Source organism: Ambystoma mexicanum, chromosome 12, assembly GCF_040938575.1.
Source record: "Ambystoma mexicanum isolate Mex_15411 chromosome 12, UKY_AmexF1_1, whole genome shotgun sequence".
NCBI lineage: Eukaryota > Metazoa > Chordata > Amphibia > Caudata > Ambystomatidae > Ambystoma > Ambystoma mexicanum.
In genome coordinates, this window is record NC_090936.1 from 1236718929 (window position 1) to 1236746110 (window position 27182).

The window sequence follows — 27182 nt, forward strand, 5'->3', positions numbered from 1 at the left end:
GTGATCACCAGTCAGAGGGTTGATACATTGAGTATCATCCACAAAATTTGTAAACCAGATACCTTCTTGCTCGAGCATTGCCAAAAAAGGAGCTGTAAAGATATTATAAAAACAAGGAGAAAGAGTTGCTCCTTGTGGAACTCTGTATTCGATTGGCACCGTAGCTGTTTCAGCAATTCCCGAGCAGACACAGGTGACCCGGTTCTGGAGGAAAGAGGCTACCCAAAGGGAAGCCTCTGAAGAGAATGCTGCCACTTTTTCGAGCCTGGTGACCAACAACGTATGGTCAACCAGGTCGAAAGCGGCGGAGAGATCCAACAGCATAAGCATGGTGGTCTCTCCCTTGTCGTTGTTGGAACAGAGCCTAGATTTAAGTTCCAGGAGAGCCGTTTCAGTACTATGCCCGGCTCTGAAGCCCGATTGTCGGCAGTTGAGTATAGGGTGGCTTTCAAGATGATTAGCTATCTGTTTATACGCAACCCTGTCCAATATTTTCATCAGAAATGCTGAGTTGGTAATGGGCCTGTAGTTCAATGGGTCCTCTTTAGGGAGGCCTACTTTTTTTAACAGAGGAGTCACCCACAAGCGTTTCAGATCGTCGGGCACCGTGCTTTCTCTGAAGGATGCATTAACGAACTGGAGAATGGCATCCAACGGGATAGGGAGACAAGTTTGAATGATAATAGCAGGGAAAGGGTCTCCCTTGCAGCTAGTCGTTTTTAAATGCTTAACAACCTCCGTCAAATCCTCCAGTGTGATAGCGGCAAACGAGAATTCGGGAATAGTGGAGCATCTGGTTGGTTCATTACTGCTTATGCACTTCAGGAGAGGCATTCGCTTTTTAAATGAGGATGTTAGACTTGATGCCCTGGTGTTTTGCACCCATAGCATCCTGTATCGACTGACACCAAGCTCTGTCTTTCACCACCTCATCTACATCAGGGACGGGTGTGGACTCCTGCTCTTTAAGGATTTTAAAGAGCTCCTTAGTCTCTGACTTGGCTGTGGTGATCCTGTTATTGAATGAATTCTTCTTAGCTTCCAGTAGTGCTGTTTTATATTTTCTGGCCCTCTGCTGGTGGGCTAGAAGCAGGATAGGAGAGTAGTTAGCTTTCCAACTATAATATTGCTTAAGTGCAAACACTTTAAGCTTGTGTATTTTTCAATTTTGTCAATTTCTCAGGAGCTAACCGGTTGGTAATATCCATGAAGGAGTCCATGAGAACTTTAGACAAGTTCTGCACAGAGTCTGTGGGCAAAATATTGCTCATATGATTGACCAGAGTTTTCCAAGGTAAAAGATTTAGGATTTCGACCCTCAGTAGGTGGCAATATTTTGCTTTTATGCTTAACCGGGAAGCCTGAGCAGATGACAAAATTAACAAAATAATGATCCGACCAAGGGCAGGGAGTGGTCATCAGATCTTTTATGGACACATTGGTAGCTGCTACCCAATCAAGGGTGTGTCCAAGAAAACCCTAATGTAACCCTTAATCTAACCCTAGCCCCAACCCTAACCCTAATGTAACCCTTAATCTAACCCTAGCCCCAACCCTAACCCTACTGTAGCCCTTAATCTAACCCTAGCCCCAACCCTAACCCTAATGTAACCCTTAAGCTAACCCTAGCCCCAAACCTAACCCTGATGTAACCCTTAATCTAAACCTAGCCCCAACCCTAACCCTAATGTAACCCTTAAACTAACCCTAGCCCCAAACCTAACCCTAATGTAACCCTTAAGATAACCCTAGCCCCAAACCTAACCCTAACCAGAATGTAACCCTTAAACCAACCCTAGCCCCAACCCTAACCCTAATGTAACCCTTAATCTAACCCTAGCCCCAACCCTAACCCTAATGTAACCCTTAATCTAACCCTAGCCCCAACCCTAACCCTAATGTAACCCTTAAACTAACCCTAGCCCCAAACCTAACCCTAACCCGAATGTAACCCTTAATCCAACCCTAGCCCCAACCCTAATCCTAACACAACCCTAACCCTAATCTGACCCCTAATCATAACATTACATTTCGATGGATCCATCAAATTTTATTCAACGAAATGGCCATTCTATGGAATGGTATTTCGATGGAAGAAATTTGATGGTTTGGTGTTAGATGGATTGTCATTCGATGGAATGACTGGATACCATTCGAAGTTATGCTTTGCCAACTCTGGACATGGTAAAACGGTCTGCCCCCTACCACAGTGTTGTGGTTGAAGAAGTCATTTTGCTGTTCCATATGCAGCTGAGGGTAACTCTGCAGGTGCTGAACGGGGAGTGCTTCCTCCTCTACCTTTTCCACGATAGGACCTTCTTTGACCTTGTTGTGCAAACTGGCCTCTTCCTATAGAAATGGAAGAATAGAAATGAAAAGAACGACCTCTCCATCCTTGACCTGTAGATTGAGGTTGTCTTATCGCTGCTCCCAAAGATTTTGCTGCAGCTCTAGAAGCTTGTAGTTTTTCGAGACTGCTATCACCCTTCTCCCAAAAAAGAGAAGTACCATCAAACGGCATGTCTAACAGACTTGACTGGACATCTGCCGAAAATCCAGACTTTCTCAGCCAGGACATGCATCTAAGTACGGTGCTGGCAGCCATGGCTCTACTGGTCGAGTCCACCGTATCTAAACTAGATTGCAGGGATTGTCTCATGGCATCCTTGTCATCTTGAATCAGGCTTAAAAAGCCTTCTCTCTCTTCTCCCTCTGGTATGTGCTCTGCTGCTAGAGCAGCCACACCCCAAAGAGTATGGGTGTATTTCGCTAATGCACTCGTAGCATTGACAGATTTTAATGCCGTACTTCCTGTAATAAAAATTCTTTTAGCCAAAGAGTAAATTCTCTTATCATCGTTATCTGCTGGAGCAGAAGGATAGGATGTAGTCTTTGAAGATGCTGTTGCTGCTAGAACCACTAAGCTTTCAGTCGTTGGGTGCCTGTTCAGAAATGGAGGATCCACTGAAGCAGTCTTGAATGTCTTTGTCAACAACTTATTGACAGAGGGTATAGAATCTGGTTTCAACCAGTTCTCCATTATCCTTACCCTCAGGGCTGCATGGAACGGCAGTACAGCTTCCTTAATTGATCCACTGTCTAATATGTCAGTGAGATCATCATTTCCCACAGTGGCTGTCGGTCTGGACCATCCCAGATACTCAGCTATTTTACCAATAACCATTCTGTATGAAGGATCAATGTAACCAGCTATCTCAGCTTTACCAAATACTGTCTCTGGTGATGTTTCCCAACTACTGGTTTACTTTAATTCATCTACAAGATTCTGCATCTTGGATTCCTCTGATATTAATTATTCTGGAACATTTGGGGTTCCATATTCATACCCAAAAGGCGGCTGATCCTCTTCCTCCTCATCATCTTCACATATAGAACCCATTTGCATAAAGAAATCAGGCTTTGGAATGGGTTGGAACAATTTAAGCTCAGGAATAGATTTTACAATCTTCGAGAGCGAAGAAGCTCCGGTGAGATCGAAGGCACCGAAGGTTTCGACGATTTCTTCGAAACTGTCGATGAATGCGTCGACACCTCATGTTGCTTTGAAGGCTCAATATGAATCATATGCCTCGAAGGTTCAGGTGATAAACATTTGGAATTCTTTCGAAGAAGGCTTCGATGACGATAGTGAATGTTTCAAGCTAACAGACACCGGCTTTCTCTTGTGCGTCAAAGAAGAATCCTTCGATTTATGTTGAGGAACCTCTCTTCTCAGGCTAGTAGGCGCCCGAGAAAGGGACCCACGAGACTCCCTACTGGTGTCAATAGATGCCGGGGAGTGGCCACTTTTCTCTGACTCCATTAGAGGAACACTCAGAGGAGTGTGTCTTTTAAAAATGTCTAATATTTTTAAGCAGAATTTTTCTAACTCCGCTGGAGTTGAGGTTTTTTTTGGGCAACTAACTCTTTCAGAAGAGGAAGATGAATACTACGACGAGGACCTGCAACGTTGTTTCTTACCCTTTTTATGGGAAGAGGAAGATGAGCGTTGTGAACCGGACCTCGAAGGCCTATATTTCAAATGTTTTTTAATAGGAGAGACATCTCTCAAATCAGAGGACGATTTCCTCTTTGAAGGAGTAAGGGCCGGGAATTTGGGAGAGGGTTTACCTGCATTGAGTTTCCCCTTCGTTTCCCGCAAGGCCTTACCTGTCATCGACTGACACGAGCCACAGTTATCGACCTTTTGGCCCAATCCCAAGCACCACAGACAAACACGGTGGGGGTCTGAAATCAACATCTTGGCCCCACAGTCTGAACACCGCATGAAGCCCATCTTTGGTGTGGAAGCCATTTCTCAAAGTAAGAAGAAGTTTTATTGATGAGGTGAGTAGCTCCGAAGCACGCAGCAATGCGGAAAGAATTGAACTGAGGTAACGGTCAGCGTGCGTGGCAATATATGATCAGCATCAACGTCACCAAGGACGCTACAGAGGCCGTCGAAGACCAACATTTGATGCCGCACGACGCTTGACCGTAGACAAGCAGACTTGAATATATCAAAGATGAGGAATACGCGGGAGGACACAATCCATTTGAATTGTAGATTCACAGAGAACATACAAGGTGGCGCTGGGCTTGGAATCTAGGGTGGTGTACGACTTGTTACTGAGGGAAGCCTCTATCCTGAGGAGAATTGGTTTCCTCCTGTCACCCTTTGACTCTAGATCGGCTTGTGTAGCAAAGGAAGGAGGCAGGTGCCAGTCTTTTTTCTTTGCCTTTGTTGAAAATTAGCATAAGATCGATAACCGAATAATCAACTCAGAACACATGACGCAAGCTCAAACACACATCTCAGATGGCTGGTCTTGGGTGGCTTCTTCTTTAAATAATCCCCATTTTTGGGATGTCTCCTACAGGACGTCCCAGTGACATCTCAGTTTAATTTGGTGTCCTGGAACTCCAGGGCCATGAACACCTGTTTACAAACCCGGAAGTAGGTTCTCAATCCCGTACATTCGAAGTGGTTTGCATTCATGAGTCGTGGCTGACAGAGATTCCCTCTTGGGATGGATACCAAGCTGGAACTCAATCGGCGACAAAGGGCCCCAGAGGAAGACCGAAAGGGGGAATTATTGCTATGTTAAAATCTGAGTGTGGTTTTGACAATGTTCAAAAGTTTGATATAAGACAAGGACTGTTAGCTACTGAATGGTGCACAGGAGGAGGGGATCGTTTGAGGTTTTTTTTGTTTGCAATGTCTATTGGCATGTTGGAATATGTCAATTAGAGTATTTTTTGGAAACATTGGCTGTCCTAGTTATGAATGGTCGGAGAGGAATTCTTTGGTACGAATGATTGTTTTGGGGGACTTTAACTCAGACTGCACACAGATCCCCGACTACTCCGGAGACACTGGCAGAGCTGCAATGGGCTATTCCGACCTCACCACTGATCTTCTAGATACGCAGGACAATGGTGCCAAATGGCGTACCTGTTTGAACAACCTGGGCCTCTACTGTTTGAATGGGGTGGTTGAGGGAAATAATGGGTGTTGCCCGACTTGGTCTCGGGGCAATCAGAGTTCAATATTGGATCATGTTTTTGTTGACGATTTTCTAATGAGAAGGTGCAACAACTCTGAGATTTTCCCGAATGCTTGGAGCGACCATGGTATGGTGCATGTTGTTTTGTGCATAAAAAGCGGTGTGAACGGCTGTATTTTAAAGAAAGAGTGTCGCCAAATGTTGCCAGGAATAGAATTGTTTGGAACCCTAGAACGATTGCACTAGTGAACAATGAAATAGGGACTGTGGCATTGTCTACTGGTCATAATTGGAAATTGTTAGCTTTCACACATGACAATTTTAATCGTTTTCTGAGTGACTCTATTAACAGCTTACCTGGGCGTAAGAACTCCGCCAAAAAACAAAAAGCTCCCCTTATATAACGTTGCATAAGTATAATGAGGCCCTGGTTAGGCAGAAAAGGGATATGAGGGCTGAGGTCAGAGCCATTCATTAGAAGACATTTAACACGACAGAGGACGTGGAAAAAATAAAAAAGGTAAAACAGAAATATAAGATTTGGGTGAGGAACCACAGAGCTTTGATGTTGCAAGCTGATGCAGATGAAATGCTCGGACAGCTGCAACAGGAAAACTCTCGAGCCTTTTGGGCATTGAGGAATAACCAATCCAGGGTTGAAGTGGACAAGGTTATTAATGCAGTGTGGGAATCTGATTGGGTGAAGCATTTCCAATTACTCTATGCAAACCCAGCTTCTGTGGTTAAGGGCAGGAAGGAGCAACTTGGAGCAGCAACTAGTTTGGTGGGGCCTATTACCTTTGACACAAGTGATGTGTGCAGGGTGATCATGAGAGCCAGTAATTTGAGATCTCTTGGGCCCAATATGACCTCAAATCGCCTATTTAAGGGGGCCCCGATGGAGTGGCCGGAATTATGAAGATTCTATTGAATGACATAATGGAGGCAGTGACTCTCCCAGACATTTGGCAAACAGCGTTCATTATTCCTATATATAAGAGCGGAAGTAAAACTACCGTCCCATTTCAATTCTTGATTCTGATAGCAAAATCTTTACCTGCCTTATATGAACCCATTTGGAATCATGGGCATATGGCAAGGGTTTGATTAGAACATTTCAAACTGGGTTCCATAATTTACATGGAACAAATCTGAACGGTTTTGTTTTAAGTTGCTATCAGGACCTTGTAGGGAAAGGGAAGTATAACACAATCCATCTGACAAGCATTGATTTGTTTTGTGCCTTTGACACAGTGTCTAGGACGAAATTATGGGAAAAGCTGGAGAAGTGGGGAATCCCGCCGGGCTTGCTAAAATTATTAATTATGCTACACGATGGTTCAAACGTCTTAGACAGGGGTGTATACTGGTCGTCTGCTTACTCAATCTATACGTGGCCGATGTTGGCACCTTTTTGGAAACAGCTGCTTTTGTTACTCCCAAGTTAGGGGATCTGTCTGTGAGTTGATTGGCCTACGCCGACAACTTCATGCTGATAGACTGTACAGGAAATTGGCTGCAGAGATAGTTGACCGCATTCAAAGTGCATGCCAAATTGAACTGTCTTATGATCAACCCTAGGAAGACCAGGATTCTGTCATTCACTAAAAGGAAGAGGAGATCTGCATTGAGTTGGTTCTTAAATGACACTATCTTAACGAGGGTATATTCAATGGTGTATCTGAGGTTCCCCATAATAGGATGCCCTGATAAATTGCATACTAAGAAATGTTTAAGATCCAAAGCAGATGCCAGTATTTTGCAAATGACACGCACAAGAAGCAGATGCTGCACATTTTCCCTTATTCCATTGGTGAATTTTTTTGAAGGAAAGGACGCTCCCAAGCTACTGTATGGAATTGAGATTTGGAGGGACTGGGTCTTGGATTTCTTAACAGTCCTGGAGGGTTTAATTTGGCGATCTGTGATGGGAGTTCCAAGAGCTGTACCTATTTCGGCAATTAAATACGAACTAGGCGTAAGTTCCCTAAAAGTGAAAGGTCAGTCGCGAATCCTGTCATTATACAGGAACATTCTGGCAGCTCCTACCAATACTTTATATGCTGACCTAATTGGTAGAGTTCAAAAGGGAATGGTGGCTCTCGTAATGGCGGTTGTGGAGCGCAGCACAGCATTGCTGCAGTCAATGGGTCTGTTTGCTTCTGATCTTGAAATCCATGCTTGACCTCGTTTGGAGCTTAAATTTGGACCGGTTGCATTCATATCCCATCCTGAGTCATCTACACAGTGAGCACCGAAGGAGGAGCAGCATGGCTCACTATCTTGAAAAATTCCCATGTGCTAGCATGAGGATGGATTTTTTGCGTTTTCGTCGGAAACTGTATTATACAGGTGAAATTCGACTCAGATGAAATTTGATCCACGGGAACGCAGTTGCTTGTAGATTTTGTGAGCAAATTAACGAGGCTGAGACACTTAGTGGTTGCATGCCCTACCATAAGCTCATTGAGATATGTGCATTTTTAAAGGTTTTCGATGCGCACGATAATGTGGACACTGACTTTTTTGGGGAAAAGTGTGTCCTTGGGTCGCGTGCTTCTACTGTTGGCTCGGGCCTAAAAGTAAGAAAGGCTAAAACAGAATCAGTAAGTAATGAATCTAGTGATTGGAATCAATCAATGTGATGGTTTTTATGTTTGAACAATGTGGTTTTAAGAGAAAGGCTGAACTGAATTGCCTTTCAATATGTATTGGATCAATTAACTTGAAATAATCTGTTTATTACTTCAATGATTTGTAAATGAATGTGTATTTATTATTCTTTTTATCTATGTTTTATATTGTTATGGTTGATTTTTTTTAACCAGTATAAAATAACACATATTTTTTTTAAAGTGCATCGATTGAACACCCACTGGACAGATTTGTACCAAATAAGAAACAACTTGGTCACAAAGTGTCACAGATATTTCTTTTCCTACTTTGGGTAAATCTGTCCAGTAGTTTTAAAACTATCTGACGGAGAAAAGGGGGTGCCCCCTGCACCTGAATAACGTTTATCTATCTCCCATAGTGATTTGCAGCAGAGCGGGAGCGAGGTATTTCAGAAACAAAAATCTGCCTTTCTGTTTTGTAACACAGCGGAAAGCTGGGAATTCAAAAGTGCTCAAAATGCTATTTGGAGGAGGACATGGAGTGTACTGACTGACATCAGGCTAGAGGTGTGGGGGGGGAGAGGACAACGTGGGGGTGTTTGAGATGTGCTGAGCAGTTTTGGTTTATTGTGAGAATACTCGGGGGAATCTCACAAGACTCCTGCGGTACCGTTGCAATCGGAGAGGGTCAGGAAGGAAAACATAAAGGACGGGAGTGGGGCGGAGGCAAGAAAAGAGGAGGGGTGCACATGGTGAGTGCCAGTGAGGACACGAAAGACTTTGTGATCTTCGAGCATTTCCGTTACCGCCGCAATACGCAAACAACACATCACCACGAGAATCGGCATGTTATGGTATCATATCACAAGAATAGGAGAAAAAACACTAGGTCGGTGTTTCAAACCTGCACAGATCACTTTTACTCGGCAGGAGACAGTGCGTTTGTGGGAAGAATGGCTGTGATATGTTCAGTGGATGTAGCCACGGCCAGTGGAATACAATGGGGCCGGCAGTGGCCAGTGCACCCTCTGAGACCAGCGTCCCGCAGGAAATGGCCAAAATCTTGCACAGTGGCCATGGCCGAAGGTCACGGCTAGTGGCATTCCCGCTTTTAAAATCATTGGTGCAACATGGACAGTGGCCAGGTCCAAAGGCCATGGCTCGGGGCCCTGAAGAAAATGCAGCATAAAGAATTCACTGCATAAAAACTTTAGTTATGAAAGAATTAAGGCGAGCTGATTTATCACAACAAAACCCTTGAAATTCAGCAGGAGTGGGAAGTGATGACTATCTTAACTCGGCACGCTCCCCCGTTGCTAAGCCCATGAGCACATACATGACAATCATGACATTGAACAAGAGGTGCACAATGGCATGGAAAATGACATCTTTTTGATTTTTATTCTATTATATTATTGCATTTCTTAAACGCCCAAATTCGAGGGCATCACGGCGTAGGTTACAGTAGGCTTCAAATCTGGTTACATATAAGGGAAGGTTACAAATTAAGAATTACAAGTTGGACATTGAGATTACTGAATCATTATATGTACCTTAACCGTAAGTCACTGAATAAGTTGTCACAGAGCAGGTTGGGCAAAACATTCTTTTGTTATTGAGCAGGTAGAGCGAAAACATACAGTCTGGAATTACATTTTATAGGCTATTCAAGGTCAAAGTTTCATTTCTTGGTGTTAACATTTAATGAAAAGCCAAGTTTTTAGTGTCTTTTTGAATTTCTTGATCGGGCACACGGAGCAGGTGGGGCGCCAGGGGGCCAAGGACAGTGCTGACGAGATTGCACTATTTTTCGGAAAAGGTGAAGATACTGGGGAGGGCTAGGAAAGTGGGGCCACTGGACTATGGCACTGCCAAAATAACTATATATCAAGATTTGTCCGCCTTCACATTGGCCAGGAGGAAGCAATGCAGTGCCCTAAAAAAATGACTCAACGAAAAGGGAGTGAGACATTGTTGGGACTTCCCTTTTTCAGTCCCGTTTGAGCATAAGGGTTATTCCTATAAATGAGTTATGGAAGATGACGTCCAAAGAGTCACCACTGAAATTAAGGGGGACTTCCAACCCCCTCCCCCACAGCCCAGGAGATGCGAAAGAAGGCTCAAGCAGCCATGACCTGCTGGTGGACAGGCAAAAGGAGGGAAAAGGAGCCGATGAATGTGGTGCGCTGTGGTTTCACAGAAGTACAATTTCCCTGAGGGAGTGCACATTAGAGATCTGAGGGGGCCGTTTATGATATGATATGATAGGTTATTTATAACGCGCTTAATACCCAGATGTTTCTAAGCCCGGACCCAGGGATCGAACCTGTGTTGCTCGTGCTGTCTTGCTTCCAGATATGGTTATTTCACTCTGAAAGGGCGGCACTGAGGCGAACGGGGGGGGGGGCAAACAGTGGGGACGTGGGTGGGCGAGGAGCACTAGGGTACAACATAGAGGGGGGATCAGGGAACAGGGCACTGAGGCACTGGTCCTACGATTGAGAGGCCCAGTGGTGATTTGATCCCGTCTTAGTTGATTAATCTGGGCAGGGTTGGATGCCGAGGGGAGTGGGGAGTTGGTGTTGAACGTTTGTCATATGTTTCAGGGAAAGTTTTTTCAAAGGTTCTTATGGGTACTACGGGTTCTGATGAAAAGGGCATGTCAACGGAAATGTCTTGGGGCGCGGGGAGATGTGTGATACTCCTACAGCTGAGGAATTACTTTCATGGGCGGAATGTCAATGGGCTCCGTCAACGTACGAGGCCTTCATTTGCGTGGCAAGAGGGTGATGGTTCTGCATGAATTTGAGAGGGCAAGACTGGACTGGCTGTGTCGCCAGGAAACACACTGGCAGAGGGGCAGGGAAACCCGATTAAAATCTCGGGAGGTGGGAGAAGTGTTCATGGCTACTGATGTGAGTAAAGGAATGGGGCTGGCGGCACTGGTTTCAACCCGCTTGGGATTTTTGGCAGACACGGTCCTGGCAGATCCAAATGGGCGGCGTGTATTTGTTAAGGGACAACTACTCTGTGCCCGATTCACCTTGGGTTCCATCTATGCCCCCAATATGGGTCAGTGCGAATTTTGGGAGAATGTGAGAGATAGACTGATTCTGTTTGTGGAGGGTCAATTAGTGGTTGGAGGAGACTTCAATATTATGTTAGACTCAGTGAAAGATCCTAAGAGAATGGGGAATGTTCTGGCAGCACGGGAAAGTGTGAGAGAATCAGTCCGTTTTAGACGTGTGAATGAGGTCCTGGGCTTCGTGGACTCCCTTTCACCCCCTTCGGAAGGGGACAGGACGTACACTTACTTTTCAGCAATGCACAATTCCTATTCACGCATAGACCTGGTTCTGGTAGACACAAACTTGAAGGTGTTAGGCGGAAACCTGTGCAGTTCCCTCTGGGACCACTGCAAAAGATTTAGGACTACTGGTGTTTGGCAGTAAACCCACTTGGTAGCAGTCTGTACCACACAGATTCACTTGGTAGCTGTGGCTGAGCAGTCAGACTTCCCTCAAGAAGAGTTAGGCAGTATGTGGAGTATACAAAATAGGGCAATTTACACAGTAGGACAAGCAAACATGGAACAGAGCTTAGGTGTAAAGATATATAGGTATTTATTTATAACAACACATCTATAAAAAACACTCTAATACGGCAAACAACTTCAATCACAATTACTATAAGTAAATCAATCCCCCTAACAATAGTTCAACAAGTCTAGGTTCAACGGCACCACTTATTTGCAGACAGAGGTGAATGCTTTAACCTAGATGGCACTCTAGTATTCGTTAGGACGGGAGAGAAAAGGCAGGGTATGAAATCAACTCGGTACCAACACTTTTACGAACAAATGCAAGGCAAGTAAGGCAGGGTCTACTGTAGATCGCAAAGTTCAGAGGCCAGGCCCACTCGGAGAGAGGCAAGGCGATATGTCCCAAAAAGTATCACAGTGGAAATACACTTCAAGTCTTTGTCGCAAATTGTCACAGATAGATTGGACCAGTTCAGAACAGAAAGTTTAAGAAGGCTTGGAGGCGATACAATGGAGAGGCGAGGATTAAGACACCTCACACTACCCGTCAAAAAGGGAAGCCAGGCGGACACGGTACCTTGTATGTGGAGGGACAGCTCCGGCGGGGGCAGTTGCTCCTGGTGGTGGATGCAAGTCGGGGCTTTGCCAAGAGAAGAGATGCTCTCGTCGTCGAAGGAAAGTTGAAGATCGTTGCACCACCAGGGAAGGGACCAGCCGCGGAGTGCTCCGTCACAAGGCACCACCTTTTGGTCGCGGTGCGGGTTAGTGGCTATCCGGTTGCCGGGGTGCTCAGCATGGGCAATTCGACCATTACGCCCTGGAAGCGAAGAAAAAGCAAAGGGGACTGGTTGTGCCCACCAGTCAGGGGAAGAAGACTCTCCGGCGGGGAGATCTCCTCTGTCGTTGGGAAGTGGTGAGTCGGTTCAGCAGGACTCCACCGGAGGTGTCGTTGTTGCAGGTTGGCTCAGCTTTACCCTCTTCGGATTCTTAGGTCCTGTGGCGACTTCTGAAGATCCAGTCCCAAAAGCCCTGCTTTTATGCAGAAAAACCCCCATTCATTCAGCCTAGCTGTCAATCAAAACACGCTAAGTGGTGAGCGGGGTGGCTCACCACTTGGGCCAATCACACCAGAGTGCGACTTGCGTTGGCAAGGTAACTCAGTCCAGGGTGCCTAAACCCCCTCCCACACCCCCTGTGGTACCCAGACAGAATGGCACCACTTTGGAGGGCCTCTGTGCAGAAGCCCGCCAAAAGTGGAACAAAGGGCTCAACCTTTGGATTAGGAGTCACAGAGATGAACACAGACGCCATTTTAAAAACCGAGTTCTGGCAGAAAATACCAACCGATAGATATTTAAGATAAATAAACCGGTGGTATGTTAGAGATTAACGAGAAAAAGTATTAACCTCCAACAATGGGAAGAATCCCATAGAGTTATATTCAGGGTCGAATATAACAAGTAGTTTCCACTGCCACCAGCCAAAACTCGACGAGGGGGGACGGGACAGTGCCCCCTCGAAATAACAGACCCAGGGGTAATCGAATTACCCCTACTAGTACGTCCACAATAGGATGGTTTGTACTAGTTCTGTTAGTAAATTTAGGTCTAGTAAAGCCAATGGTGACTTTACATGCCCTGGGAGACAGTAGTCAGTCCCAGGGTATGGAGTCTATGGTGGGGATCCTCTAGGACGCCCCAGTGTTACGGCACGGAGGGTGCGGTGTAACACACATAGAAAAACATATGAGACCCTATGGAGTAAAAGACCCCATAGCCCATAGAACACATTGACATTCAAAGGAATTAACCACATTCATGTCCAAGAGTGGGAGAAAAAGAGTCACACTCTTGGCAGGATGGAAAAAAACAAACTCCAGAAATCCAGCAAAGCTGCTGGGGGACTCGCTAGATTAGGAAATTCAGCCTAAATAGAGAATTCTCCCTAACAGAAGGCACAGGTCTTAGAGTCCCAGGTCACCCCAATCCCATTGTTGGCTCACGATATGGTAAGAGTGACGTTCGGGTCAGGACGGACACTATCCCCGTGGGGAGCTGGAGATATAGCGATTTCCAGTTGAAGGATAAGGAGGTGACACAAGAATTGTTTTCAGAAATTAAGAAGTACTTTCTCTTTAATGACACCGGGGAGGTGGGGGTTCAGTCTCTTTGGGAGGGCTTTAAGGCAACAATCCGGGGAGTATTTATAAGGATATGGCCCCAGAAGAAAAAAGAGGGGAGCGAAGAAAAGTAATCTCTGCCATAAGACAGCACAACTACAACCACGGGGGGGGGGGCAGTGCAAGTATATGTCCCCCCGCGGAGGCGAGTAAACTCGGGCAGTACAAAACCCAATTAAATGCCATTATGGTAAACAAAAATACAGAAAAAAACTCCTGTTTCTGAAGCAAAAATACCACAAAAAAGGGGATACAGCAGACAAGATCTTGGTGTGGGGACTGAGTGAAGAAAGAAAGCGGAGAACGATTGGGGGCATAGAGACTGAAGAGGGGGCTCTCGTGTATGACCAAAAGGGCATCGAGAGTGAATTCGCTAAATACTATAGCAGTCTCTATACATTGGAATGGAAGGGAGAAGAGGCACAGATAGGCAGTTTCTTAGAGGGACTTCCCCTTCCGGGGCTTCCCCGTACCATAGTGGAGACTCTCGAGCGCCCTATAACAGTAGAGGACGTCCTGCAGGCTGTAAAGAATATAAAGTCAGGGACGGCTCCAGGGGAGGACAGGTTCTCAATGAAGTTTTATAAACGCTTCAGTTCTTTGCTGGCCCCTTACTTAGTAAGAGTATTTAACTAATGTTTGGTGGGAGAAGCCCTTCCCGCCATGATGTTGTTGGCAACAATAGTAGCAATCTCCAAGGAAGGGAAAGACCCCACTAAATGTTCTTGATACAGACCCATCTCCCTCTTAAACAATGACTTGAATATCTTGGCAAGGATCCTGGGAATGAGACTGGAGGTAGGACTGCCAATGTTGGTGAACAGCGATCAAGTAGGCTTTGTCAGGGGGAGGCAGGGATCAGACAACATACAAAAAACCATGAATCTGATCCACTGTGCCCAAACAGTGAACCTAGATGCCTGTTTGGTGTTGCAAGACTCAGAGAAAGCCTTCGACAGGGTGGAATGACGAAAATGGGGTTTGGTACGAACTTCTTGAGGTGGGAAGGAGAACTCTATAATGGACCCAGGGCTAGAGTTGCATAAATGGGGGGCTCTCGGAGGTGATCAGGCTGACAAGGGGTACGAGACAGGCTGGCCTCTCTCTCCACTACTTTATGCCCTAACGATGGAACTGGTGGCAATTGCAATTTGAGAAAACAGACAAATCACGGGTATATCTGGTGGAGGGATTGAATGTTAGCTATTGCTCTTTGCGCACAATATATTGAGATACCTCACTGAAGTACAACATTAAATCCTGGCATTAATGGAACAAATCTCGGTGTATAGCCATCACTTGGGCACTTTCAGTCACATACTATGGGCATACCCACTACCATTCACAAAGTACTGTGCCACTGCCAACCTACCCAACCTAACCACAATCTGTTTGCAACACTGACCCTACTGCAACAAATCTGCACACACTGCACTATGCAAGCACCACCGTGATCAATGCTCCTACAGTTGAAATGATTATAGTAAACAAAAAAGGACTAGATCATCGAAACTGACCTGAGCGGCAGTCTGCTCCATACAAGGCATCTCCAGCGCAGGTTTCACAGGCGGTCCCACCAAACCCTTCCTACAGGGAACAGATGTTGCCTTAATTAATTCAAAGATCATCGAAGGCCAAATTAAAAATACATCTTTACACTCACTTGGTGAGTTCAAGACCTTAAGTGGGAGTGTCTCATGAATGCACTGAATTCTATTGCTAAATCACAGAACCTTCAGGATAGTAACATTCTATGCCAATTAGTGCCTTAATATTCAGATGGTGCCTCTTTTATGTTTATTGAAAGTAATAGTAATATTGTAGATAATAATAATAGTGTTGATAATAATTTTGCTTTTCTTTATTTCACACCATAAATCCATATTGTAAAATCAAAGTAAAAAAATTGAAGATTGTATTTAACTTCGAAGTCACTTATTACTTATTGTCAAATGCATCCTACTGACTGTTACACATCTTTTTGTGTTTGGGGAAAGGTTATGTGAAAGGTCACAGATAAAGCATCATCTCCCCCTGGGGTCAGTGCTGCTGCCAGTCCTGCAGCCCCTTTCTATGTCACCTTTCCCTCTCTCTCTCGCTCTCCTTCTCTCTCTTTCCTCATGCGGATTGCAACCCCTCCAGGCAAAGATGGCGTCGAGGCTCAGTGCCTCTTCTTTACAGGTGGTTCTTAAGGATTTGCTTCACCTTCCCTGTAGTCTGATGAAGTCCCTGACGCGTACTGGGGACAACCAACGTGGGGACTGATGGGGTTAGGTGGCACCGGAAGCGAGCGAATGTTCGGCTCAGGGTTGCTGTGGGCAGAATCCCCTTGTCACCCCATCTTGGTCCCCATCACATGGCAGGGCAATATCATAGTAGTTAATCACAGGTCAGTTTACGGGCCTGGACCCCTACAGTTTACCAGCACAGTAGGACAGGCCAGCCTTAAATGATTTGACCCAATTCAAACATCTTGTGAGACCGCGCAGGTCAATATAGATGCACCCCCCAACCAGGTCCAGCAAGAGAGCCTGAAGCTCTCCATGAGCAGACCCAAAACTGCAGCACGGGAAAACAGCGGTGTTCCCTTTAAGGGAAATTATTTCTCTTGATGCAGCAATGGGAGAAAGTCTTTAGAAGCTATGACAGCTTAACCAACTACATCAAAGGGGCCATTTCTCAAAGTTCACAGAACCTGTAGGGAAGATCTGTGACTTATGGAATGTAGAGAGATTGTCAGGGCAAGCAAATTCACAAAACCATTCTTAGCTGGCAAGAGACTCTCACATCAGGGGTACAATAATTACATGACCCTGCACGTGCAACCTTAACAGAGAAAGGAAGGAATATGAAGATAACGCCAACTCCCACACGCTGAAAACACCAAAGAACTCAGCAAAGCACGAGAAGAACCACGGAAGGTCGGGGTGCAAGATTAGAATCCAAGATGGTACTCTTATAGGCTTGCTTGGTCCAGCGCTTTGAACCCCAAGGAGGCTGAGGTGCACTCACGGACAAGCACTGATTCCAAGCATCCAGTCCCAGTTGCTCTGGGTGGGCTGCAGGAGCAGGACCCTCATGTCTAGATAAGTGCAGGGGGGCGAGAGACGCAAGACAGCTGGGAGGCGGCAAGAGTAGCGAGCAGGAGGAGGTGGTGCGAGCTAAGAGGGTCAAGAAGAAAGTGGTAACAAGAGAGGATGGGAGTGGGCAGAAGCAGGTGCGGAGACTTTAGAAGAAGGTGAGATCAAGCGAGTATTAACAATCATGAGATAGAGACCTGTCTGACAGATTAGACCACTGGAAGATTTAACAACCTGGATCTTTCAGTATCATTAAATACGATGTAATCATCAATACAGTCATTCAGACACAAATCCAAACTTGATATTCTAAGAAACAAAGAAACGTGATCAAGAAGAACACGAAGGCTCATGTATGACTTCTGGTTTCTTTCCTACATTCCCAACCAGAAGACAACAGTGATAAAAAGTCATTCTACAATTCTTGTATGTCACGGTACCCTGGCCACCACCCCTGTGGCCACTGTAAATGACCAGGACCAGTGTATAATTCCTGGTGTTTGTTTTTTTTAGAATATCAAGTTTGGATTTGTATATGAATTACTGTATTGATGATTACATTGTATTTAATGATACTGAAAGATCCAGGTTGTTAAATCTTTCAGTGTTCCGATCTGTCCGACCAGACCAGAAACCAGAGTAAGTCATGGGATAGTGGACCCCGGAATGTCTGCATCCAGTTCATAGCGAGAAGAAGGGGTCAGGGCACCCTACAGCCTGCAGCACTAGGAAGGGGTCAGGGGACACCTTTTTGAAATGCACAAACTGGGACATTTGCTTTAGAGGCCGGGAAGGCTTTGAAACCTGCATCTTGGGGGAGAGATATTGGAGAAGGGGAGGGTCTCCAAGGGTTACAGGGCCCAATCACTTAGGAGGGAACCCGCCTGATTAGTGTTGGTTTCGGAAGACCCCATTTTCCAGATCTATATTCACCTAAACTAAAATTATTATTCTTTTATTTATTTATTCTTGATTCAATTGAAATTTAGACAATTTTTACGTGAGTTTTTCATATGTGCCTTTCATTTGATGACAAGGTCCGTCCGTGCTCCAGGCTCCTGATCTTTGATGTTCCTAATATGAGGAGTTCCATTTGACTCCAAAGAGTGGGTGGTTATTTGTCTCCTTGGACAGTAGGCCTTTCGGTGTCACGTCTGTTAAGTAGTCCGGATTCTTGAAAAAAGCCGACTACCGCAATCACCCAAGAGGTTTTATCTCCACAACTCTCCTTCGTCATAGAACTGCAGATTTTAAACTAAAATGATTTCAGAAGTATATGGTCAGAGTAAGACTTTAGCAATTCCTTAGATAGTGGGCAAGGGCCATCCTGGATATCAATAGGTCGCTCTTACCCTCCGGAGCAGGCAATCATGGATCTTATTCCAACCAAGCCTGATATGCGAATGCCGAAAACCACGAAAAGAAACACCAGCACTTCCAGAGAGCCCGGAAGGATGTCTGCCAGAGGTCACACTAGGTGTCCTGGGCTCATTATAGAGGTCCTCTTGAATTGCTTCTCGGGAGCACATGGGTCTACAGCGTGAGACAACATGGCCCAAGCCACAGCCTTCCTTGAGCGGGCCCCTGAAGCTACCGGGCTACAGGAACTTAACATGATCAGAAGCCTATCATCCATGAAGCGTCTGGCTGATTTGACTTGGTCAGAGTAGTAATAGGTACCTGACAGGAGCATGTCCCGTTGCCCTTCATGCCATCTGCACAGGACCCCCTGTTGTTGCAGGGAGTTGCTGCACCGCCCGGACAGTCTGTCAAATGAAAAACATGCAACAAACATATGTCATGATTGCACACACGTATGAGGGTTATATTCACTTAGTCACAAGTTCTATACATTAACAATAAAGAACATGCCATATTTTCAATTTGTTTCAAATTAATTGGAAATTAAAAATAGTCTTCAGTCGCCATTTACAGTGGAGCTAAAACAGTCACGAATATTAATACTCCTACCCATGAACACATACATGCTGCATATAAACACATACTTTCCTTTGACATCCAAGCCCTGCACCTCCATTGTAAGTACTCCGCGTGTGTTCGGGTGCCTCCCCTTCCTGGTAGCGGTTAGGAACACTCTAAGTGCTAAGGGCGCGCATCTTCTTCCGGAATTCCCACAAAGAATGATTCTTTATGCTCCGTCCAATCCCGCACTTAAGTTTAAAGGGGAGCAAGTGCAACCCCCGCCCCCTCCAGACACCCCCAAGCTGGCGAGAGAGCCACGCACCTGCTGAAAGCGGCGCATACGAAATTACGCGGCCTGAGCCTTCCTACCCTTAGGTGAGTGAGCCATGCACGTTCTAGAGAGGGGAAGAGAGGGAGGGAAAGAGAGAGGGAGGGGGACAGAGAGAGGGATAGAGAAAGAGAGGGAGAGAGGGATAGAGAGGGGGAGAGAGAGGAGGGGAAGAGGGAGGGAAAGAGAGAGGGATAGAGAAAGAGAGAGGGATAGAGAGGGGGAGAGAGGGAGGGAAAGAGAGAGAGGGAGGGGGACAGAGAGAGGGATAGAGAGGGGAAGAGAGAGGAGGGGAAGAGAGGGAGGGAAAGAGAGAGGGATAGAGAGGGGAAGAGAGAGGAGGGGAAGAGAGGGAGGGAAAGAGAGAGGGATAGAGAAAGAGAGAGGGATAGAGAGGGAGAGAGGAGGGGGAGAAGAGAGGGAGGGAAAGAGAGAGGGATAGAGAAAGAGAGAGGGATAGAGAGGGGGAGAGAGAGGGATAGAGAGGGGGAGAAAGAGGGGGGGAAGAGAGGGAGGGAAAGAGAGAGGGATAGAAAGGGGAAGAGAGAGGAGGGGAAGAGAGGGAGGGAAAGAGAGAGGGATAGAGAAAGAGAGGGGATAGAAGGGGAGAGAGAGGGGGAGAAGAGAGGGAGGGAAAGAGAGAGGGATAGAGAAAGAGAGAGGGATAGAGAGGGGGAGAGAGAGGGATAGAGAAGGAGAAGGAAGAGAGGGAGAAGAGAGGGAGAGAAAGAGAGAGATAGAGAGGGGGAGAGAGAGGGAGAGAGGAGGGAAAGAGAGAGGGATAGAGAGGGGAAGAGAGGGAGGGGGAAGAGAGGGAAAGAGAGAGGGAAGGAAAGAGAGAGGATAGAGAGGGAGAGAGAGGGAGAGAGAGGAGAGAAAGAGAGAGGAATGGAGAAAGAGAGAGGAGTAGAGAGGGGAAGAGAGGGGAAAGAGAGAGGAGGGGGACAGAGAGGGATAGGGAAAGGGGATAGAGAGGGGGAGAAAGAGGGGGGAAGAGAGGGAGGGAAAGAGAGAGGGATGGAGAAAGAGAGAGGGAGAGAGAGGGGAAGAGAGGGAGGGAAAGAGAGAGGGAGGGGGAAAGAGAGGGATAGAGAGGGGAAGAGAGAGGAGGGGAAGAGAGGGAGGGAAAGAGAGAGGGATAGAGAGGGGAAGAGAGAGGAGGGGAAGAGAGGGAGGGAAAGAGAGAGGGATAGAGAAAGAGAGAGGGATAGAGAGGGGGAGAGAGAGGGGGAGAAGAGAGGGAGGGGAAGAGAGAGGGATAGAGAAAGAGAGAGGGATAGAGAGGGGGGAGAGAGGGATAGAGAGGGGGAGAAAGAGGGGGGAAGAGAGGGAGGGAAAGAGAGAGGGATAGAAAGGGGAAGAGAGAGGAGGGGAAGAGAGGGAGGGAAAGAGAGAGGGATAGAGAAAGAGAGAGGGATAGAGAGGGGGGGATAGAAAGGGGAGAGAGAGGAGGGGAAGAGAGGGAGGGAAAAGAGGGATAGAGAAAGAGAGAGGGATAGAGAGGGGGAGAGAGAGGGGGAGAAGAGAGGGAGGGAAAGAGAGAGGGATAGAGAAAGAGAGAGGGATAGAGAGGGGGAGAGAGAGGGATAGAGAAGGGGAGAAAGAGGGGGGAAGAGAGGGAGGGAAAGAGAGAGGGATGGAGAAAGAGAGAGGGATAGAGAGGGGGAGAGAGAGGGGGGAAGAGAGGGAGGGAAAGAGAGAGGGATAGAGAGGGGAAGAGAGAGGAGGGGAAGAGAGGGAGGGAAAGAGAGAGGGATAGAGAAAGAGAGAGGGATAGAGAGGGGGAGAGAGAGGGGGAGAAGAGAGGGAGGGAAAGAGAGAGGGATAGAGAAAGAGAGAGGGATAGAGAGGGGGAGAGAGAGGGATAGAGAGGTGGAGAAAGGGGGGAAGAGAGGGAGGGAAAGAGAGAGGGATGGAGAAAGAGAGAGGGATAGAGAGGGGAAGAGAGGGAGGGAAAGAGAGAGGGAGGGGACAGAGAGGGATAGAGAGGGGAAGAGAGAGGAGGGGAAGAGAGGGAGGGAAAGAGAGAGGGATAGAGAGGGGAAGAGAGAGGAGGGGAAGAGAGGGAGGGAAAGAGAGAGGGATAGAGAAAGAGAGAGGGATAGAGAGGGGGAGAGAGAGAGGAGGGAGGGAAAGAGAGAGGGATAGAGAAAGAGAGAGGGATAGAGAGGGGGAGAGAGAGGGATAGAGAGGGGGAGAAAGAGGAGGGAAGAGAGGGAGGGAAAGAGAGAGGGATGGAGAAGAGAGAGGGATAGAGAGGGGGAGAGAGAGGGGGGGAAGAGAGGGAGGGAAAGAGAGAGGGATAGAGAGGGGAAGAGAGAGGAGGGGAAGAGAGGGAGGGAAGAGAGAGGGATAGAGAAAGAGAGAGGGATAGAGAGGGGGAGAGAGAGGGGGAGAAGAGAGGGAGGGAAAGAGAGAGGGATAGAGAAAGAGAGAGGGATAGAGAGGGGGAGAGAGGATAGAGAGGGGGAGAAAGAGGGGGAAGAGAGGGAGGGAAAGAGAGAGGGATGGAGAAAGAGAGAGGGATAGAGAGGGGGAGAGAGAGGGGAAGAGAGGGAGGGAAAGAGAGAGGGATAGAGAGGGGAAGAGAGGGAGGGAAAGAGAGAGGGAGGGGGACAGAGAGAGGGATAGAGAGGGGAAGAAAGAGAGGAGGGGAAGAGAGGGAGGGAAAGAGAGGGATAGAGAGGGGAAGAGAGAGGAGGGGAAGAGAGGGCGGGAAAGAGAGGGATAGAGAAAGAGAGAGGGATAGAGAGGGGGAGAGAGGGGGGAGAAGAGAGGGAAGGAAAGAGAGAGGGATAGAGAAAGAGAGGGGGAGAGAGGGATAGAGAGGGGAGAAAGAGGGGGGGAAGAGAGGGAGGGAAAGAGAGAGGGATGGAGAAAAGAGAGAGGGATAGAGAGGGGGAGAGAGAGGGGGGAAGAGAGGGAGGGAAAGAGAGAGGGATAGAGAGGGGAAGAGAGAGGAGGGGAAGAGAGGGAGGGAAAGAGAGAGGGATAGAGAAAGAGAGAGGGATAGAGAGGGGGAGAGAGAGGGGGAAAAGAGAGGGAGGGAAAGAGAGAGGGATAGAGAAAGAGAGAGGGATAGAGAGGGGGAGAGAGAGGGATAGAGAGGGGGAGAAAGAGGGGGGAAGAGAGGGAGGGAAAGAGAGAGGGATGGAGAAAGAGAGAGGGATAGAGAGGGGGAGAGAGAGGGGGGAAGAGAGGGAGGGAAAGAGAGAGGGATAGAGAGGGGAAGAGAGAGGGATAGAGAGGGAAGAGAGAGGAGGGGAAGAGAGGGAGGAAAGAGAGAGGGATAGAGAGGGGGAGAGAGAGGGGGAGAAGAGAGGGAGGGAAAGAGAGAGGATAGAGAAAGAGAGAGGGATAGAGAGAGGGATAGAGAGGGGGAGAAAGAGGGGGAAGAGAGGGAGGGAAAGAGAGAGGGATGGAGAAAGAGAGAGGGATAGAGGGGGGAGAGAGAGGGGGAAGAGAGGGAGGGAAAGAGAGGGGAGGGGGACAGAGAGAGGGATAGAGAGGGGAAGAGAGAGGAGGGGAAGAGAGGGAGGGAAAGAGAGAGGGATAGAGAGGGAAGAGAGAGGAGGGGAAGAGAGGGCGGGAAAGAGAGAGGGATAGAGAAAGAGAGAGGGATAGAGAGGGGAGAGAGGGGGGAGAAGAGAGGAGGGAAAGAGAGAGGGATAGAGAAAGAGAGAGGGATAGAGAGGGGGAGAGAGAGAGGGATAGAGAGGGGGGAGAAAGAGGGGGGGGAAGAGAGGGAGGGAAAGAGAGAGGGATGGAGAAAGAGAGAGGGATAGAGAGTGGGAGAGAGAGAGGGGAAGAGAGGGAGGGAAAGAGAGGGGTAGAGAGGGGAAGAGAGAGGAGGGGAAGAGAGGGAGGGAAAGAGAGAGGGATAGAGAAAGAGAGAGGGATAGAGAGGGGGAGAGCGGGGGAGAAGAGAGGGAGGGAAAGAGAGAGGGATAGAGAAAGAGAGAGGGATAGAGAGGGGAAAGAGAGGGATAGAGAGGGGGAGAAAGAGGGGGGAAGAGAGGGAGGTAAAGAGAGAGGGATGGAGAAAGAGAGAGGGATAGAGAGGGGAGAGAGAGAGGGGAAGAGAGGGAGGGAAAGGGAGAGGGATAGAGAAAGAGAGAGGGAAGAGAGGGGGAGAAAGAGGGGGGAGAGAGGGAGGGAAATAGAGAGGGATAGAGAAAGAGAGAGGGATAGAGAGGGGGGAGAGAGGGGAGAAGAGAGGGAGGGAAAGAGAGAGGGGATGGAGAAAGAGAGGGATAGAGAGGGGGAGAGAGAGGGATAGAGAGTGGGAGAGAGAGGGGGGAAGAGAGGGAGGGAAAGAGAGAGGGACTGGAGAAAGAGAGGGATAGAGAGGGGGAGAGAGAGGGGGAGAGAGGGAGGGAAAGAGAGAGGGATAGAGAAAGAGAGAGGGATAGAGAGGGGGAGAGAGAGGGGGAAGAGAGGGAGGGAAAGAGAGAGGGATAGAGAAAGGGAGAGGGATAGAGAGGGGAGGGAGAGGGGGAGAAGAGAGGGAGGGAAAGAGAGAGGGATAGAGAAAGAGAGAGGGATAGAGAGGGGGAGAGGGAGGGATAGAGAGGGGGAGAGAGAGGGGGAAGAGAGGGATGGAGAAAGAGAGAGGGTAGAGAGGGGAGAGAGAGAGGGAGAGAGGGAGAAAGAGAGAGGGATAGAGAAAGAGAGAGGGATAGAGAGGGGGAGAGAGAGGGGGAAGAGAGGAGGGAAGGAGAGAGAGGGGGACAGAGAAAGAGAGAGTGATAGAGAGGGGGAAGGAGAGGGGGAAGAGAGGGAGGGAAAGAGAGGGATAGAGAAAGAGAGAGGGATAGAGAGGGGAAGAGAGAGGGGGGAAGAGAGGGAGGGAAAGAGAGAGGGATAGAGAAAGAGAGAGGGATAGAGAGGGGGAGAAGGAGGGATAGAGAGGGAGAGAGAGAGGGGAAGAGAGGGATGGAGAAAGAGAGAGGGTAGAGAGGGGGAGAGAGAGGGGGAGAGAGGAGGGAAAGAGAGAGGGATAGAGAAAGAGAGAGGGATAGAGAGGGGGAGAGAGAGGGGGGAAGAGAGGAGGGAAGGAGAGAGAGGGGGACAGAGAAAGAGAGAGTGATAGAGAGGGGAGAAGGAGAGGGGGAAGAGAGGGAGGGAAAAGAGAGGGATAGAGAAAGAGAGAGGGATAGAGAGGGGGGAGAGAGAGGGGGAAGAGAGGGAGGGAAAGAGAGAGGGATAGAGAAAGAGAGAGGGATAGAGAGGGGAGAGAGAGAGGGAGGAAGAGAGGGAGGGAAAGAGAGAGAGAGAGATAGAGGGACAGAGAGGGAGAGAGGGATAGAGAGGGGAGAAAGAGAGGAGGGAAAGAGAGAGAGAGAGACAGGGACAGAGAAAGAGAGAGAGAGGAGGGAAGAGAGGGAGGGAAAGAGAGGGAGAGGGGGACAGAAAAAGGAGAGAGAGGAGGGAAGAGAGGGAGAAAGAGAGAGGGATAGAGAGGGAAGAGAGAGGAGGGGAAGAGAGGAGGGATAGAGAAAGAGAGAGAGATAGAGAGGGGGAGAGAGGGGGGAAGAGAGGGAGGGAAAGAGAGAGGGATAGAGAAAGAGAGAGGGATAGAGAGGGGAAGAGAGAGGAGGGGAAGAGAGGGAGGGAAAGAGAGAGCGATAGAGGGACAGAGAGGGAGAGAGGATAGAGAGGGGGAGAAGAGAGGAGGGAAAGAGAGAGAGAGAGAGGGACAGGGGAAGAGAGGGAGGGAAAGAGAGAGGGATGGAGAAAGAGAGAGGGATAGAGAGGGGGAGAGAGAGGGGGAAGAGAGGGAGGGAAAGAGAGAGGGATAGAGAGGGGAAGAGAGAGGAGGGGAAGAGAGAGGAGGGGAAGAGAGGGAGGGAAAGAGAGAGGGATAGAGAGGGGGAAGAGAGGGAGGGAAAGAGAGAGGGATAGAGAAAGAGAGAGGGATAGAGAGGGGAGGGAGAGGGGGGAAGAGAGGGAGGGAAAGAGAGAAGGATAGAGAAAGAGAGAGGGATAGAGAGGGGGAGAGAGAGGGGGGAAGAGAGGGAGGGAAAGAGAGAGGGATAGAGAAAGAGAGAGGGATAGAGATGGGAGGGAGAGGGGGAGAAGAGAGGAGGGAAGGGAGAGAGAGGGGGACAGAGAAAGAGAGAGTGATAGAGAGGGGGAGGGAGAGGGGGTAAGTGAGGGAGGGAAAGAGAGGGATAGAGAAAGAGAGAGGGATAGAGAGGGGGAGAGAGAGGGGGAAGAGAGGGAGGGAAAGAGAGAGGGATAGAGAAAGAGAGAGGGATAGAGAGGGGGTGAGAGAGGGGAGAAGAGAGGGAGGGAAAGAGAGAGAGAGATAGAGGGACAGAGAGGGAGAGAGGGATAGAGAGGGGGAGAAGAGAGGAGGGAAAGAGAGAGAGAGAGAGGGACAGAGAAAGAGAGAGAGAGGAGGAGAAGAGAGGGAGGGAAAGAGAGGGAGAGGGGGACAGAAAAATGGAGAGAGAGGAGGGGAAGAGAGGGAGAAAGATAGAGGGATAGAGAGGGGAAGAGAGAGGAGGGAAGAGAGGGAGGGAAAGAGAGAGGGATAGAGAAAGAGAGAGGGATAGAGAGGGGGAGAGAGGGGGGAAGAGAGGGAGGGAAAGAGAGAGGGATAGAGAAAGAGAGAGGGATAGAGAGGGGAAGAGAGGGAGGGAAAGAGAGAGCGATAGAGGGACAGAGAGGGAGAGAGGGATAGAGAGGGGGAGAAGAGAGGAGGGAAAGAGAGAGAGAGAGGGACAGGGGAAGAGAGGGAGGGAAAGAGAGAGGGATGGAGAAAGAGAGAGGGATAGAGAGGGGGAGAGAGAGGGGGGAAGAGAGGGAGGGAAAGAGAGAGGGATAGAGAGGGGAAGAGAGAGGAGGGGAAGAGAGGGAGGGAAAGAGAGAGGGATAGAGAAAGAGAGAGGGATAGAGAGGGGAGAGAGGGGGGAAGAGAGGGAGGGAAAGAGAGAGGGATAGAGAAAGAGAGAGGGATAGGGAGGGGAGGGAGAGGGGGGAAGAGAGGGAGGGAAAGAGAGAGGGATAGAGAAAGAGAGAGGGATAGAGAGGGGGAGAGAGGGATAGAGAGGGGGAGAGAGGGGAAGAGAGGGAGGGAAAGAGAGAGGGATGGAGAAAGAGAGAGGGATAGAGAGGGGGAGAGAGAGGGGGGAGAGAGGGAGGGAAAGAGAGAGGGATAGAGAAAGAGAGAGGGATAGAGAGGGGGGAAAGAGAGGGGGGAAGAGAGGGAGGGAAAGAGAGAGGGATAGAGAAAGAGAGAGGGATAGAGAGGGGAGGGAGAGGGGGAGAAGAGAGGAGGGAAGGAGAGAGAGGGGGACAGAGAAAGAGAGAGTGATAGAGAGGGGGAGGGAGAGGGGGTAAGTGAGGGAGGGAAAGAGAGGGAGAGAGAAAGAGAGAGGGATAGAGAGGGAGAGAGAGAGGGGGAAGAGAGGGAGGGAAAGAGAGAGGGATAGAGAAAGAGAGAGGGATAGAGAGGGGGTGAGAGAGGGGGGGAAGAGAGGGAGGGAAAGAGAGAGAGAGAGATAGAGGGACAGAGAGGGAGAGAGGGATAGAGAGGGGGAGAAGAGAGGAGGGAAAGAGAGAGAGGGACAGAGAAAGAGAGAGAGAGGAGGAGAAGAGAGGGAGGGAAAGAGAGGGAGAGGGGGACAGAAAAATGGGAGAGAGGAGGGGAAGAGAGGGAGAAAGATAGAGGGATAGAGAGGGGGAAGAGAGAGGAGGGGAAGATAGGGAGGGAAAGAGAGAGGGATAGAGAAAGAGAGAGGGATAGAGAGGGGGAGAGAGGGGGGAAGAGAGGGAGGGAAAGAGAGAGGGATAGAGAAAGAGAGAGGGATAGAGAGGGGAAGAGAGAGGAGGGAAGAGAGGGAGGGAAAGAGAGAGAGAGAGAGAGGACAGAGAGGAGAGAGAGGGAAGAGAGGGGGAGAAGAGTGGAGGGAATGAGAAGAGAGAGAGGGGCAGGTGGAAAGGGACAGAGAGAGAAGCGAGACGGGAAAGCACAGAGAGGAAGACAAGCGAGAGGAAGAGAG

General features: G+C 48.5%; 1 protein-coding gene across 1 annotated transcript in view; it reads right to left on the bottom strand.

Annotated features, from left to right (window-relative positions):
- STAB2 (stabilin 2) overlaps positions 1 to 27182 on the bottom strand; it is a 1783079-nt gene that overhangs the window by 1610049 nt on the left and 145848 nt on the right. Inside the window, exons 4-5 of the mRNA XM_069629923.1 lie at positions 18603 to 18688; positions 15360 to 15429 (exon numbers count right to left, since the gene is read on the bottom strand). Of these exons, the coding sequence (XP_069486024.1) occupies positions 15360 to 15429; positions 18603 to 18688 (156 nt within the window). The remainder of the gene's footprint in view (positions 1 to 15359; positions 15430 to 18602; positions 18689 to 27182) is intronic.